Raw genomic sequence first — 14,672 nt, forward strand, 5'->3', positions numbered from 1 at the left:
TGCACAGGAGGGGTGCCTGCTCTTGCTTTGCGCCCTCTGGAGATGTTACATTGCTCGTGCCCATCTCCAAAGCTCCGTGGCCTGGCCGTAGAACCTCTGACCTGCTGCTGGCCTTCTGATCCCGGGGGACTGGTGAGAGCTGGCTGGGCGGTGGCTAACGTGTTCCGTATTGTGCCCAGTGGGGGAGCAGGTGGTGATCCGTTCCTTCCCCATCGCCTCGCTGACCAAAGAGAAGAAGATCAATATCCACAGCCAGCAGGATCAGCTCCTCACGGAGGGCCTGCAGCTACGCTCCTGCACATTCCAGGTGAGGCCACGGGGGGCTGCGGGCTGCTCCTTGGAGCTGCATCGTCGCAGCCAAGGAGTGCCTTGACGGTGGGACCCAGCAGGGACCTGGCCGGTGCTGGCTTCATCCCCTGGGACGAGGCACTCGCTGCCCGTGCTCACCTGGTTTGGGGGTAGTTTTGCCTGCAGGGGCCCAAGACGGCCTCTGAAGGGGGTGACTGCACCTGGGGGCAGAGCCTGAGGCCCCCTTGCAGAGGAGGGATTGGGCTGTGGTCCCGATACGGGGCCAGTCGAGGTCCTTTTGTAGCTGGAGGCTCCTCTCCAACTGCTTTGGTGGCTGTTGGAGCCCTGGGAAGGCACGTGCCGTGCTCATGCAGTGCTCTCAGAGGTGATCCTGCAAACCTTGTAGCGGGTCCTAGAAGGGGAGGAATCCAGCAGGGAGAGGTGTCAGAAGGGGAGTCACTACTGAGCATTGCACGTCTCTGAGACTCGTGGAGACAGAGCAACCTGGGGAGGAGAGCACCACGTAAAGCGTGCTGCCTGCCCCTTCCCGCCTGTCCCCGCGCTCTGGGGACATCCTGGGGGCAGCGCACACGCGCAGAGCAGCCCCAGGAGGGCCGTGTATGGCACCAAGTAACTGGCACAGGGGGCAGACGGGGCAGCCCCCCACCTGGCCCGTGCCCATGGTGGTCACTGCTGAGCAGGACCTGAGCTGGGGGAAGGGCCGGTGGAGCTCTGCTGCTCTCCCTTGCCCCAGCGGTGCCAAGCACGCGGTGACCCCCCTGAGCCTGCCTTCTGCTCGTCCTCGCAGTTGCTGAAGATTGCCTTCGATGATGAGGTGGCTATGGAGAGTGCCGAGGTCTTCAGGAAGCACCTGCACAAGCTGCGCTACCCCCAGCACGTCCATGGCACCTTCGCCTTCACGGTGGGCCAGTCGCCCAAGCAAGCCATGCAGCCCAAGGCCAAGGAGAAGAACCCCTCGCTCAGGTACCTGCAGCGTCCCCGGAGCAGGAGGAGCGGTCGTGGGATGCTCCTGGCCCTTGCAGGCGGTGCTGGGGCTCTTCTCTCCCTCCTCCAGCCCACCGGCAGAGAGCCGCCAGGCAGGGGGAGACCAGGCACAGGCTCCGGAGCTGGAGCTCGGGGTCCCTGGGCATGCCTTGCTCAGACCTCCCCTGGCACAGGATCCCTGCTCTCTTTGGGTTTTTGCAAGGAGGGGAACGGTCCTTTTTTTGGGGTCCTTTTCCAAGCAGAGACCAGCCAAGCCTGGGAAGCGCGCTGACGGCTTCAGTGCTGTTCCCTGCACGGCTGCCCGAGCTGAAGCAGTGCAAGCCCCAAGGAAACATCTCATGGGAGAAGCTCCACTGGGCACGAGAGCGTGGTCTCTGCCTTTGCGGAGGACGGGGAGCACGGCGGGGCAGTGGAAAAGCTCTGTGCTTGGTGCCAGCCCGAGGCCAGACCCTGCTCCTGCGCTCGGTGGCTGCGTTAACTGCTGCTGTAGCTGCGGGGTCTGGCTGCTGCTGTGTTCGTGCTTGGTGTGCCCTGGAGTCTAAGCTGCTCTCCCGTGTGTTTGTGACTCAGCTCCCAGCAGGTGACCGGTATGTTCCAGGGCCTGACAGTGGGGGTCATGTCCCTCGGGCACCTTGGCCATTCAACCACGTAAGATGCCTTCACCCTGTGCGGGAGCTTGCGAGGTGGCATCGGCTCAGGCTGCAGCCTTCACTGCTCCCAGGGCTTCTTCTCACCCTCTCTGCATGCTGCCTGGGCCAGGGGCTTGGCACTTGGGGATTACCGTTTTCCAGGCTGCCGGTCTGAAGGTTTGGGGTGCGCTCTCACCACAGCCTCAGGCGGTGGGCGGCCGTCCCTGTGCTCCGTGGCACTGCGGCGGATCCCCAGGACGTGCTGAGGGAGCTCTGCGTCTTCCTACTAACCTCTAGGGACCACCAGAGCTGCTGGGCCCAGCTCTGCCTGGGCACAGCCCCAGATCTTGCGAGGTCTGCTCCATCACCACCCCACAAGTCTGCTGCTGGCTGTGCCCCACACTACCTGCAGGTCTTGTCCCTCTGGTTAGGAAGCACTCCTACTTCCAGCCTCTGTACCTGACCGCAGGTTCCCAGGACAGCGTTATTTCCCAGTCCTAAGGCTTTTCTTCTCTTAGTAACTGTAGGGAGCGGTTAGATTGCCTCTTGGTCTGCTTTGCAAAGCAAAACGAGCCACCTGCTGGTCTCACTTTGGCCCCAGTCCTGACAAGGTGAATTACTAGAGATCTGCGCACCAGCTTGGCTGTTGTTCTGGGCTGGACGTGGCCTGTTCCCTGGCTGATTCCTGCACCTTCTTTACTTGTTCCTCCTTGAGCCCATGGGCTCCCTGAGATGATGATGGTGATGATGATGATGTGTGTGAGGTCCTGCACACGTGCAGACCATTCGTGCCTTCAGGCATAGGCTTGCTGGAGCTGTGTCCTAAGGAGCCTGTTTTCACCACGCAGCCTAACCGTCTGCAGGTTTTTGAAGATTTCCCTTCTGCGCCTTCCCATTCCGCCCTCGGCAGGCAGAGAAGTTCCCCCACGGGCGGGTGGGGGGCTGAGCCCCGCTGCTGTCACCGTCCCTTACACAGCGCCGGGCAGCTCGCCTTCAGCAGCTCCCCTCCGCCCCGTGTCTGGGCTGGGCTGGCGGCGTCCCCACGCAGCCTTCAGCAGCCGTCACCTTGCCCCGGTGGTGAGAAGGAGCCCACCTTGGAGAAATGAGGATTTTTTCATGATGAGGGCGGTGGCACAGGCTGCCCCGAGGAGCTGGGGGTGCCCCATCCCTGGCAGTGCCCAGGGCCAGGCTGGATGGGGCTGGGGGCAGCTGGGGCTGGGGCAGGGGTTGGAAGGAGATGGGCTCTGAGGTCCCTTCCAACCCAAACCATTCTGGGATTCCGCGATTCTCTAGGGACGCGACAGATCAATGGGTTTGAGGGCTCAGACGTGGAGGTGGTGGCTTCAGAGCCCAGAACATGGCTGGATCCACGCCGGTGGTGCGCCCAGGAGGCTGGGGCGCTGGGGGCTGCTCAGCCAGGCTGCCCCCAGCCTCTGCAGCCTGGGCTCGGGGCTCGGTGCCAAGCGCTCGCCCCGTGCTGGGCGCTGCAGGTGGCATCCGTCCTCTGGTGGCCGTGGCTGCGACCGTGCCTGCCGGCAGTGGTCGGGGTGTGCCGGTGGTCGGGGTGATCGGGGCGCTCCGGTGGTCGGGGTGTGCCGGTGGTCGGGGTGCTCCGGTGGTTGAGGTGGTCGGGGTGCTCTGGTGGTCGGGGTGCTCCGTCTCTGCTTCGCTCTGGCTGTGAGGTGGGTGCTGCTCCAGCCTTCGGGGCCTGCCCTGGTGGCCGTGCGCGTGCCGGAGCGGGTGTCAGCTGGCCCCGGCCTCTTCTTTTGTTCCAGGACGCTCTCCAAAAACCTGGTGAAAAACGCCAAGAAAACAATCGGCCGCCAGTACGTGACACGGAAGAAATACACGCCGCCCGCGTGGGAGCAGCGGAGCAGCCAGCACTTCGCAGAGGACAACGAGGACGAGATCTCAGGTTGGGAGCACCCTGCGCGGGGAGGGAGGCGGCGGGGAGCAGGGGGAGGCTGCAGCAGGAGCTCCCCGGGACAGGGCTCGGCTGTCACCGTGCAGGGAGCAGGCGCGGGAGCTTCCCCGCGCAGAGCGCCGCCCCCGGTCACCTCTGCCTGTCCCCAGCAGCCTGCCAGCTCTCGTCCCCTTGTAGTGACCAGGCAGCAAGCTGAGATATTCCTGCCTTAGAACTGAAAATACCCAGTGAGCCGTGCGGGGGGGGGGAGTTACTTGGTGGCCTCAGCCTGTCAGGCGAAAATGTGCAGACTTAAGCTGTAGCAAGGAAGGTTGGATTAGACGTGAGACAAACTCGTTTGGGCTGAGGGGAGCAAAGGGCGAGGTGTTCTCAGTACTGAAGATCCCAGCCTCCCCCGGGGAGGGCTGTCGGAGGAGGCATGGCTGTGGGATCCGGGGCCCGATGGGAGCAGTATCCCCGGGGAGCCTGCTGCGTGTGGGGCTGGCCTCTCGGATCGTACGTGGCTGATTTCAGAGCTTTCCTTCTGTTCACTAGGATGCTTTGAATTCTGTTAACCTAACGAGCAAAGGCTCTTGGTTCGGAGACCTTGGGAAGGACCAGAGCTCTTCCGTTTCAGGGGAAGGTGCTGGGGTGCAGCTCCCGTCCCGTCCTGTCTCTGCCAGGTTGGGCGATGCCTCCAGCTGCAAGCGGGACACCGCCTCTGCGCCGCGGGCTGACCCAGGTCCCCCTTTGTCTCCGCAGTGTCTGAAGAGATGGACAGAAGCACTTTGACCCCCACCACCACCATCAAACCTTCGGAGAAGATGACCATCAACCACCTGGTGGAGCGAGCCTGCTGCCGCGACTACCAGCGGCTGGGGCTGGGCACGCTCAGCAGCAGCCTCACGCGCTCCAAGAACGAGCCCTTCCGCATCTCCACGGTGAACCGCATGTACGCCATTTGTCGGAGGTGAGCCCGAGCGGCGCGGCGGGGGCGGGGGCAGCTGCTGAGGAAGAGGCCTGCAATGGCAGGAGAGGGCAGCGAGGGTCTTCAGACGCTTGTGGGAGCTGCGGGCGGGCTCGTGCTGCACCTCGCTGCGCCCTGCAGAGCCTCCGCTCTCTCCCGCAGCTACCCCGGGCTGCTCATCGTGCCGCAGAGCATCCAGGACAACACGATCCAGCGCATCTCCCGCTGCTACCGCCAGAACCGCTTCCCCGTGGTGTGCTGGCGCAACTCCCGCACCAAGGCCGTGCTGCTGCGCTCGGGAGGGCTGCACGGCAAGGGCGTCGTGGGCCTCTTCAAGTCCCAGAACGCCCCCACCACAGGTGCCTGTCCCCCGCGCCCCAGGCGGCGCTGTGCTGGAGCGGGCTGCGGCCCCGTCCCGTGCCCGGGGCGGAGTGCTGATGCTCTTGTCTCTCTCCTAGGCCCCTCGCAGACAGACTCCACCAGTTTGGAGCAGGAAAAGTATCTGCAGGCAGTGATCAACTCCATGCCTCACTATGCTGACGCCAGTGGGCGCAACACGCTCAGTGGCTTCACCTCGGCACACATGAGCAGCTCAGGTGAGAGGAGCTGGGTCGTGGCGCTGCGGCGCAGTGCTCAGGGGAGGCAGGAGGCTCGCGCCTTACTTGGTGCACCGGGCCCCGCTCGTGGGTCCTGCTGCGTGTCCCAGAGCCCGGACAGCCAGGTGAGCAGCTCTCCCTGGTCTGCCGTCTCCACGAAGGCAGCAGAGCCTTCCCGGCGCACTTCCCAGAGCTCCCAGTTCCCACCGGGTCTCCAGGACTGGTGGTGGGGACGGGTTTGGGAAAGGCAGTGTCCCCGCACCTGCAAGCACTGGGAGCTCCCAGCTGGATCCAGGCGCTTGCTGAGAGCCGGGGGTGGGCTGGGGGGGGACGGACCCCATCAGCTGAGACCTCGGCACCAAGCGCAGCGGGGGCAGCCCGCGGGGTCTGTCACGGGAAGCTGCGGTAAGTCTGTCTTGTGCTGTCCGAGCAGAGCTCTCCATTGCTGCCAGCCGTGCTCCATTGCCATTCATCGTCTGCTCCTGCCATTCCACCCCGTCATCGCTGCGGAGGTGACCGGGGGCCAAAGGGATGTAGGAGAGCCCAGTTGCTGAAGCCCCCCCAGGGCTCGTTCCCTGGTGCGGGACGTGCCCGAAGCTGCTGCAGAAGCAGCACGGTCAGAGGGGCTGGGGGGCGGCGAGGGAGCAGGCACGGTGCTGGGCTCTGCCCGGCTCCGCGGCTCTGGGCGGTGCCCCCCAGGGCAGGGCTGGGGCAGAGCGGTGGCACTCGCTGGTGCTGTGGGGTCCAGCCCCTGCTCACGCTGCTGCTGCAGGTGCCCGCGTGCCGTGGCTGCAGCTGGAAGGTGCCTCCTGCATGCTGGCCCCTGGTCCCGGCCCCGGGCTCTCCTGCTTGCCGCTGGTTCCTTCCTCGGGCCCCTTCCCTCCCTCTGGAGCAGCCGTGGGGAGGCAGGGCGGGAGGGTCCTGCTGGGGCAGCACAGGGAGGCTCAGAGCTGACGTTTTGTTGGTGCTACAGATTTCTCCGACAAGAGGCAGCCTAAGCTGGGATCGCTCATGAAGCAGGTGATGGGAGGGAAGGACGATGGGCCCGGTACTATTAGCCGTGGAGGTGAGGACGTGCGAGTGAACGCTGCCTCGTGGGGGCCTCGCGAAGGCCCCCGGGCCGGGGCAGCTGGGGTAGAGTAGTTGCTTCCCTCTTGCTTCCCCAGAGCTCTCTGGCATGGGGCAGCCGCAGGGGAGGGAGGGAGGGACCGGCTGCAGGACCCGGAGGCAGCTCCCCGTGCCGTCTCCATCCCATTCGTGGCTCCAGTCGCTCCATCCCGACCCCCGGGCGCCGCTGCCCGTCCCTTCCATCCATGTCCACCCAGCGAGAGCGTTGGTCCAGCTCCGCCCGGCGCCTTCGCTGAGGTTGCTTTCGTCCTGTGCTCTCAGGGCTCGGTCACAGAGCCAGGGTCATCACCCTCTCCACCCCCAAGTGCGCGTCGGCGAAGGGCCGCGAGGCGCCCCGAGGTACGGTACCGCCGTGCGCCTAACCGCCGCCCGGGTGCTAACCTGACGACTGACCCCACGCCCCCACACCCCACACCCCCTTCACACGACTAATGCCCCAGTAACACCACCGCCCGCCCGCGCCTGCGCTCAGCTGAGCACGTCCCTGGTGCGGCCCAGCCGCGGTGCCAGCGGTAAGTCCTGGGTCTGCCCGCGCCGGCCCCGCGCCCTCTCCCAGGTTTGCTTTAGGCTCCTCGCACTTCTGCTGGTGCTCGGTGGTGGCGGCGGAGGAGAGGGTCTGGCTTGCAGGGAAGGGGGCGAGTCCTGGCACAGGGGCACGGGGGCAGCCCACGTTGCTCAGGGCTGGGGCTGGTCCCGGCTCATGGCGGGCAGGAGGCCCCACAGCACCCAGCGAGGAGACGGAGCAAAAGCAAACCTGACGCCCGGCACCTTCCCAGCATGTGCTCCGAGGGCGCTGCCCTGCGGGTGGCAGCAGCCCGGCCCCCACGGAGAGCTTCTCGCCCTGCGCCAGCCCGTCGGGGTCGGGGTGAGCGCAGCGGCCGTCCCGGCCTCAGGGCCCCTTGGTGACCGCGGCCGTCTTGCAGGCAAGTGGGGCAGCATCCGCGCCAGCGGGCGCATGAGCAGCTACGCCCTGAACGTGGAGATCGGGTCGCGCCTGGCTGGGAAGGACCTGCTGAGCGCCCAGCACAACGGCACCCCCGCCGAGGCCAGCTTCCTGCGCCAGCACCGCGCCTCGCTCTACATCATCGGGGACAAGTCGCAGCTGAAGGTGGCTGAAGGGGACGAGGTGGCGGTGGGGCTGCGCACGGCCTCGCACGGTGCTGATGCTCTCCTCCCGCAGGGCGTGAAACCGGACCCGCTGCAGCACTGGGAGGTGGTGCCCATCGAAGTGTTCGACGTGCGGCAGGTGAAAGCCAGCTTCAAGAAGCTGATGAAGGCTTGTGTGCCCGGCTGCCCCTCCGGCGACCCCCCCATCACCTACCTGCGGTCCCTGGAGGAGTCCGAGTGGCTCTCCCAGGTCAGTGGTTCCCCGGAGGCTGCAGGGGCCCCGATCCATCCCCATGGCACTGTCGGATCGTGTCAGGGATGTGTTTCTCCCACCTGGTGAAGCAGAGGCTGAGAGGAGGGTCTGGGTGTTCTGTCCCGAGTGCCGCTTGGCACAGGGTGGGGACACCAAGTGAACAAGGCTGGGCTGAGAGGAACAAGGATGAAAGAGCCCAGACAACGTGCTGCTTGGTGGCTCTGGATATGAGCGCTGCGAGCGTCTGGGGCAGCTGCCGGCTGGAGAAGCAGGGCAGGACCTGCAGCACGGCAGCATACAGGGCAGCACCCGCAGGACCCAGGGGGCCCCAGGGTCTGCTTCTCTGTAGGATGGTTTTTGTCTGCAGAGCTGCCGTGGGCCCAGGCCCTGGCTGCTGGAGGGAGCACAGCACCCACGCCCGTGCTGCTGTGGTGGTTCTGCCCCTCTGCCTTTGCTGTTCAGGCTCGCAGTGCCTGAGCACTGGAGTCGTGTCTTGGCCCTGCAGAGCCCTTGTGCTCTGCTCCATTTGGCTCAGCTGTTCCCAGAAGAAGGGGTTGCTTTGCCCCGCGACAGCAAACGAGTTTCCTGCTCCCTAGTAAGTCTTGATCCTTACGTTGGCAGATCCATAAGATCCTGCAGATTTCAGTGCTGGTGGTGGAGCTGCTGGACACGGGCTCCTCTGTGCTCGTCAGCCTGGAGGACGGCTGGGACATCACCACGCAGGTAGGAGCCCTCAGCTGCCCAGCGCGACGGCTGCCTCCGACAGTGTCCCCACGAGCATCTCGAGCCCCCCTTGTCCTTGCAGGTTGTTTCCTTGGTGCAGCTGCTCTCGGACCCCTACTACCGGACGATGGAGGGCTTCCGCCTGCTCGTGGAGAAGGAGTGGCTGTCCTTCGGGCACCGCTTCAGCCACCGCGGGGCCCAGACCCTGGCTAGCCAGAGCAGCGGCTTTGCGCCCATCTTCCTGCAGTTCCTGGACTGCGTGCATCAGGTGAGGTCCTCGTGCGGGCTGCTGGCCCTGCCGCCGGCCGGGGAGATCCCTGCCACCAGTGGGGGCTGCCCGAGCACCGGTGCCAGCCCGCGGTTTGGGCAGCGACTGCCAGCGTAGGTGGGTGCTGGGAGGCCTCACCTCGCTCTTCCTCGCAGATCCACCTGCAGTTCCCCATGGAGTTTGAGTTCAGCCAGTACTACCTGAAGTTCCTCAGCTACCACTACATTTCCAATCGTTTCCGGACATTCCTGCTGGACTCGGACTACGAGCGCATCGAGCTGGGTGAGGGCAGCGTGCAGGGTGCGCAGGGGGCGGTAGCTCAGTGCCTTGCCCCAAATAACGCCCTCCCTGCCCTCCTCTCCACAGGCCTCCTTTACGAGGAGAAGGGTGAGCGGAAGAGCCAGCAGGTCTACAAGTCAATTTGGGATTACATCGACCGGCTGAACAAGAAGGCTCCTGTCTTCTTCAACTACATGTATGCCCCCGAGGATGGGGAGGTGAGAGCGCTGCTGCTGCTCTGGATCCACCTGCTCCAGCCCCCTCAGGACCCCGCACTCTGCAGGGGCTCAGGGATTTCTGGGGGTAATGCAAGGAACCTCGAGCAGAGGAGAGATCCTGAGCTGGAGCTGTCAGGGTCTCCTTATGGGCTCTTCACCACCACAAGCTGGAAATACCCTTCCACGGGGAGAGCTCGGCTTCTGGCGCACGGCCCCAGCACGGTGGCAGCGATGGGAGCTGCGCTGTGCAGGCGAGCCCAGTCTGGGGCTGGGCTGCTCAGAGCCTGCATTTGGTCTGGGCCCTGTCCTGGCGGCAGCTCTGGTGTCGCCGGGCCAGCATTGCCCTCTGCTGACCAGCCTGCCGGCTCTTGGTACCAGCCAGAAAGCATCACCATGGGGAAAGCTCTTTGTGAAGGGACTGGTTTCCAGTCTGGCCAGAGAAAACCAGTACAACACAGGCTTGTCTGTGACCCTGCAGCATGGCCAGGTCTGCCTGGATGCCGCCAGCTGTTCTGAGCATAACCCTGGCTCTTCCCTAGGTGCTGAGGCCGTACAGCAACATTTCCAACCTGAAGGTGTGGGACTACTACACGGAGGAGACGCTGTCGGAGGGCCCCTCCTATGACTGGGAGCTGGTGCAGGGGCAGCCGGAGCACGTGGAGGAGGCAGACCGGCAGGACACCAGCGCCCCGCAGACGAAGCGCAAGATCATCTGGCCCTGCTACGACAACCGCAGCCGCGTGGAGCCCGACGCCATCTCCAAGCTGCTGGAGGTGAGTTTGGGCTTGGACGGTGTCCCAGAGGTGGTGCAGTGCCCCACGCACAGCGCTCTGCAGCCCCCCCGGGACACAGACAGCTCGGGCTGATGCCTGACCCTTCCCTGCAGGAGCTGCACAACCTGGAGATGGAGCTGGGGCAGGTTCCGGAGCGCTGGAAGGACACGTGGGACAAGATCAAAGCTTCCCAGCGCACCGAGGCCCGGCAGGAGGGCAGCCGGGTAGGGCTGTGATGGGGCTGAAGGGAGGACTTGGTTCTGCTGAGGGTGCCCAGCGAGGCTGGCGTTAGCTTCTGCAGCCCGGGGCTGAGGAGGGGAGCTGGTGCTTGGTGTGCCCGAGGAGCCCTCCACCCTCACACGGTGCCCTCTGCCCCCCGCAGACCCCCAGCTCCCTGCTGATGTCCTCCGGCCTCTCCCACCACCGCCGCTCGCTGGGCGTGTACCTGCAGGAGAGTGGCGTGGGCTCGACGCTCAACCTCAGCCTCGACAGCGACACCAGCAGCACCTCCACCCCGTCCAGCGGGAAGCAGGGCGGCCGGAAGAGCACCAGCACGCTCTACAGCCAGTTCCAGATGTCAGAGAGCGAGAACAGGCAGGCGGGGAGGGGAAAGGGGTGGGGGACAGGGGTGGGGGGCCCTTCCCAGAGAGGTGGCACCTGGGTTCTGCAGCACGGGGACCTCGGTGGTCCCCGTTGATGTCAGGCTGCCACTGGCTGAACCGCACTCGGGCCCCGCTCTGCTTTCACCCACGGGGTGCAACGAGGCACTGACGCGCTGCCTGGCCCCCGCAGGTCCTATGAGGGGACCCTGTACAAGAAAGGAGCCTTCATGAAACCCTGGAAGCCTCGCTGGTTTGTGCTGGATAAAACCAAGCATCAGGTACTGAGGGGCTGGGCAGGGTGAGGGACGGGTGTCCGGGGTCCTTCCCTCCCTCCCCGCGTGCTGAGCTGTGTGTGGGACCTCTCCCCGCAGCTGCGGTACTACGACAGCCGGATGGACACGGAGTGCAAAGGCGTCATTGACCTGGCCGACGTGGAGTCCATCACCCCTGGCACCCCCACCATGGGGGCCCCCAAGACGGTGGACGAGAAAGCCTTCTTCGATGTGAGTGGGGCGCTGAGCCTGCGCTGCAGGGAAAGGAGCTCGGCAGCCCACGGCCCCTGCCCCTCGCTGGGCTCCTGGGGGCCACGGCGCTGCTGGCTCACCCGGAGCAGCCGCCCGGCCCCGCTCACCTTCTCTCTCCTCCCCTGCAGCTGAAGACGACAAAACGAGTTTACAATTTCTGCGCCCAGGATGTGCAGCTAGCCCAGCAGTGGATCGACCGCATCCAGAGCTGCTTGTCGGACGCGTGAGCCTGGCTCAGAGGAGCCTCTATTCCAGGCACAGAGTCTCCCGCGCCCCAGCACGTGGAGCAGAGGCAGTGCCCAGGCTCGGCGCTGAGCCGGGGCTGTGACTGACTGGCGAGGAGATGGACCCTTCCCTGCCGCCGGTGTGCTGTACCGGAGTGCCCACAGCCGCCCATGCTCCCGCAGGTGGTGGTGGGGGCAGGATCAGCGTGTTACACTATGGTAGGACTGCGTAGTGGAGGAATTCGTCGCATTGAAGCAGGCTGGGGTGCAGGCGGGAGCCTGTCCTGCTCTGCTCCCCCGTCCTGTCTGAGCCCTGTAATTACCCTGTGTCCTCTGTGCACCTCCGGGCCAGGCGGCCTCACTCCAGCTCTGCTGCAGCAGGGATGGTGTCGGCTGGCTGGAGAGGGTGCCCCCTGCCACTGCCCCGTGCTGCTAGAGAAAGCAGGAGCTGCCTGGCTCCCTCATCCTCCCCACGGCTTGCATGTCTGCCCGAGCATCCACGGGGCAGGGCCTGCTCCCTCCTCACCCGGTGCTGCTGCCCCCGGTGCAGTCGCTGGCCCAAGTGTGGCCCAGGCTTTGTTCCTGCCTTGCTGGAGCCGGGGATCTGCAGCTCAGGGTGCCTGGGGGTGCAGAGGGCGCTGGCCTGAGCTCTGGGACCATCCTGCCCTGGCCCTCCGGCAGCAGCGGGCAGTGCTCCCTAGCCCTTGAGCTCTCACAGACTTGCACAGGAACAAACGAGCACAGCTGCTGCCTGCCCGGGCTGCTCACAGTGTTGTAGCTGTAGGCACCAGGTGCGTGTACAGGAGGGGGCGCGGATGTGGCTGGTGCCTGTTCAGGCTGTGACCAACGGGCTCCCTGCCCTGGCTGGGTGCAGCCTCTACCTCCTTGCTCAGGCTTGCTGGCAGGGGTGCGTTCCCCATGGGAGGTGCCAAATGCAGGCTCGGTGCCCTGGCCCAGGCTGGGGAGTGCCCCTCTGTCCCTGCAGGTCCCTTCCCGGCTGGGGACCACCCAGCCCCAGGGACAAGGGGTCCTGCTCGGCTGCAGCCCAGGGTCCCCAGGGGTTTGATGCCAGGTGATGACGCCAGGGCCAGGATGCGATGGGCGCTGTCGCGTGCCACGCTCTGCTCTGGTCTCTGCTCTGGTCTCTGCTCTGGTCACCCTGTGCGTCCTGCGGGAAGGAGCGGGCAGCACCTCGGCGGGCACCGTGCAGGGCACTGCGCTGTGCTGCCTGCTTCTCCCCACCTCCGGGGCTCTTCCCCTCCCCGAGCCCCTGTGCTTGTGCTCAGGCTGGGCCCCTGCCAGCGCTGCCAGGCCGAGCCCACTGGTGGAGGGGTCTCGGCCCCACGGGAGGGCAGGTTTGCCCCCCCAGCGCTGCTGGGGGCTGCGCGTCCCCCCCCGCTGCCGCCTCCCTGCTTATTGCTGTCACAGTGTCAGTGCAAAGGGGGAATCTCGGTACAGAATCAGATCCTGCAGCACCTCATCCCCTGCACTGGTGTTACTGCGGGTGGGTTTGGCCCCGCTCATCCCGAGGTCGCTTCCTGGGCAGGTGGAGGTCGCTCAGGACGTGCGGCTGTCCGTCCGTCCGTCCGCGGGATGGGAACCGGCCCCCGCAGCCCTCCCAGCTCCGCGAAGCGACCGTGACCAGGGCCCGACCCTCCACGCCTCTCCTGCAAGCTCAGCCAGCTCTCCTACCTGTCTTGTTTTTAAAGGAGTTCCTTGTTTTATTTCAGTGCAGAGGTCTTTGTACAGTCTTAATCCCCAGGTTCCCCTCTTTGTTTTATTGTACAATAATGGCTGTGGCAGGTAGCTGGTGTAACATGGAGGTTTTGTAACTTACCTGAGCAGTTGTAGATTATTGAAGTTTCTGTACATTGTGTCAAACATACAGAGTCCTTGTATTGTATTGTGCCTAGAGGAAAAAGGTTATTATATAAAAGAGAAGACTAACTGAATTTAATAAAAAAATTAATATGACACGAGCCCCCTTGTGCCTCACTGCCACCCCCAGCGGGTGCCCCGCAGCTCCCCCAGCGCCGCAGGAGCTGCAGGATGGGGGCTGCCACCTGTGGCTGGGGCCAGAGCCCTGCGGAGAGCAGCCGGCACAACGAGGAGGAGGAGGGCAGGAGCCCCGCCAGGACTGCTCTGAGCAGGGTTCAGTGGTGCCCATCACGGGCTAACACAGACCATGGTTCATCAGGTGTCTGCTGCCTGGGGCATTAAAGCTCAGCTCTGCTGTGAGACCTTTTCTGCTGCTCCAGCTCTGTGGTGGGGACATCCTGAGCAGCTGACTTTAAAAGCTAATGAAGAACAAAACCAGCAGCCCCTGTACTGCTGTGTAAGTCTCCAGGAGACCAGACTTTAGGCTTGGTTTTCTCTTAGTTTCCATCCCCCCCCACCCCATACGCACATTTGCAGCTGTGACTTTCAATTTGTTAAACGACCTTTTTTTTTTTTTTTTTTTTTCTTCCCCCATTTGCTGTCCATATGAAAGGGTTTTGTTTGTTTGTTTCTGTCCTCTTTCTTCACGTTGAAGGAACACAACTCCCTTTGTCTCAGGCTGGGCACACAGCTGGTTCAGGCCCTGTCCCCATCCCACTGACCGTCCCCGGGGTCCCCTCCAGCCCCAGGAGTGCGTTCGGAGGTTGAACCAGTTCCCGTTTCTCACACGCTGAAGCAACGGGCTGTCTCCAAGCAGCTCACGCTGCGGATGGATGAAGCACAGCACTGCTGAGGCATGCTGAAAACTGCCTTAAATCTACAGCAGCTGATGGAAACCAGTGAAGTTGAAGCAGAAAGAAACCCAGCCCCAATGATGCCAGTTTGCAACCTCCCTATCATGCCTTGGTGAGACCAGGCAGTGCGTGGCCCCACACCTGGGGCTGCTCACCTTGGGTAACCAAAAAGCTTCATTACGCTGGATGGGAACAGTGACTTCACGCAACTATCTCACTTAAACCTGCTCCTGGCTGCAGCCACCAAGATGGGGACCCCTTGGAAAAACCAGAGGGAACGAGAGAAGGCTTCATGCGACGACTCCATCTCAACGCCCGGAAACGGGGTCACCGGAGAACAAGCTACGGGGTGAGGCCCAGCCCTGCTCCACGTGCGTGCTGATGGCTGGCACAGCCTTTACCGGCAACAAGCACGGCTTTCTTCCTGGTGAAGACTTGAAAACTTTGTCACAA

The 14,672-nt window shown here is 64.2% G+C and overlaps 1 protein-coding gene across 12 annotated transcripts in view; it reads left to right on the forward strand.

Annotated features, from left to right (window-relative positions):
* Window positions 1–13,461, forward strand: part of SBF1 (SET binding factor 1) — a 73,463-nt gene extending 60,002 nt beyond the window's left edge. For 3 of the 12 annotated variants that reach the window (XM_080577549.1, XM_080577550.1, XM_080577539.1), the window contains exons 23-43: window positions 180–307; window positions 1,097–1,272; window positions 1,864–1,941; window positions 3,698–3,837; window positions 4,588–4,795; window positions 4,955–5,151; window positions 5,251–5,388; window positions 6,362–6,454; window positions 6,778–6,855; window positions 7,440–7,624; window positions 7,697–7,873; window positions 8,498–8,599; window positions 8,682–8,867; window positions 9,023–9,149; window positions 9,234–9,364; window positions 9,904–10,137; window positions 10,251–10,361; window positions 10,520–10,731; window positions 10,930–11,017; window positions 11,111–11,242; window positions 11,392–13,461. In XM_080577549.1, the coding sequence (XP_080433675.1) occupies window positions 180–307; window positions 1,097–1,272; window positions 1,864–1,941; window positions 3,698–3,837; window positions 4,588–4,795; window positions 4,955–5,151; window positions 5,251–5,388; window positions 6,362–6,454; window positions 6,778–6,855; window positions 7,440–7,624; window positions 7,697–7,873; window positions 8,498–8,599; window positions 8,682–8,867; window positions 9,023–9,149; window positions 9,234–9,364; window positions 9,904–10,137; window positions 10,251–10,361; window positions 10,520–10,731; window positions 10,930–11,017; window positions 11,111–11,242; window positions 11,392–11,490 (3,020 nt within the window). In that variant the 3' untranslated portion in view covers window positions 11,491–13,461. The remainder of the gene's footprint in view (window positions 1–179; window positions 308–1,096; window positions 1,273–1,863; window positions 1,942–3,697; window positions 3,838–4,587; window positions 4,796–4,954; window positions 5,152–5,250; window positions 5,389–6,361; window positions 6,455–6,777; window positions 6,856–7,439; window positions 7,625–7,696; window positions 7,874–8,497; window positions 8,600–8,681; window positions 8,868–9,022; window positions 9,150–9,233; window positions 9,365–9,903; window positions 10,138–10,250; window positions 10,362–10,519; window positions 10,732–10,929; window positions 11,018–11,110; window positions 11,243–11,391) is intronic. The other 9 variants (XM_080577540.1, XM_080577543.1, XM_080577541.1 and 6 more) reach the window with 6 other exon arrangements.
* The last annotated feature ends 1,211 nt before the right edge of the window (window positions 13,462–14,672 follow it).

This window comes from Anser brachyrhynchus, assembly GCF_964034855.1.
Source record: "Anser brachyrhynchus genome assembly, chromosome: 1".
Lineage (NCBI taxonomy): Eukaryota > Metazoa > Chordata > Aves > Anseriformes > Anatidae > Anser > Anser brachyrhynchus.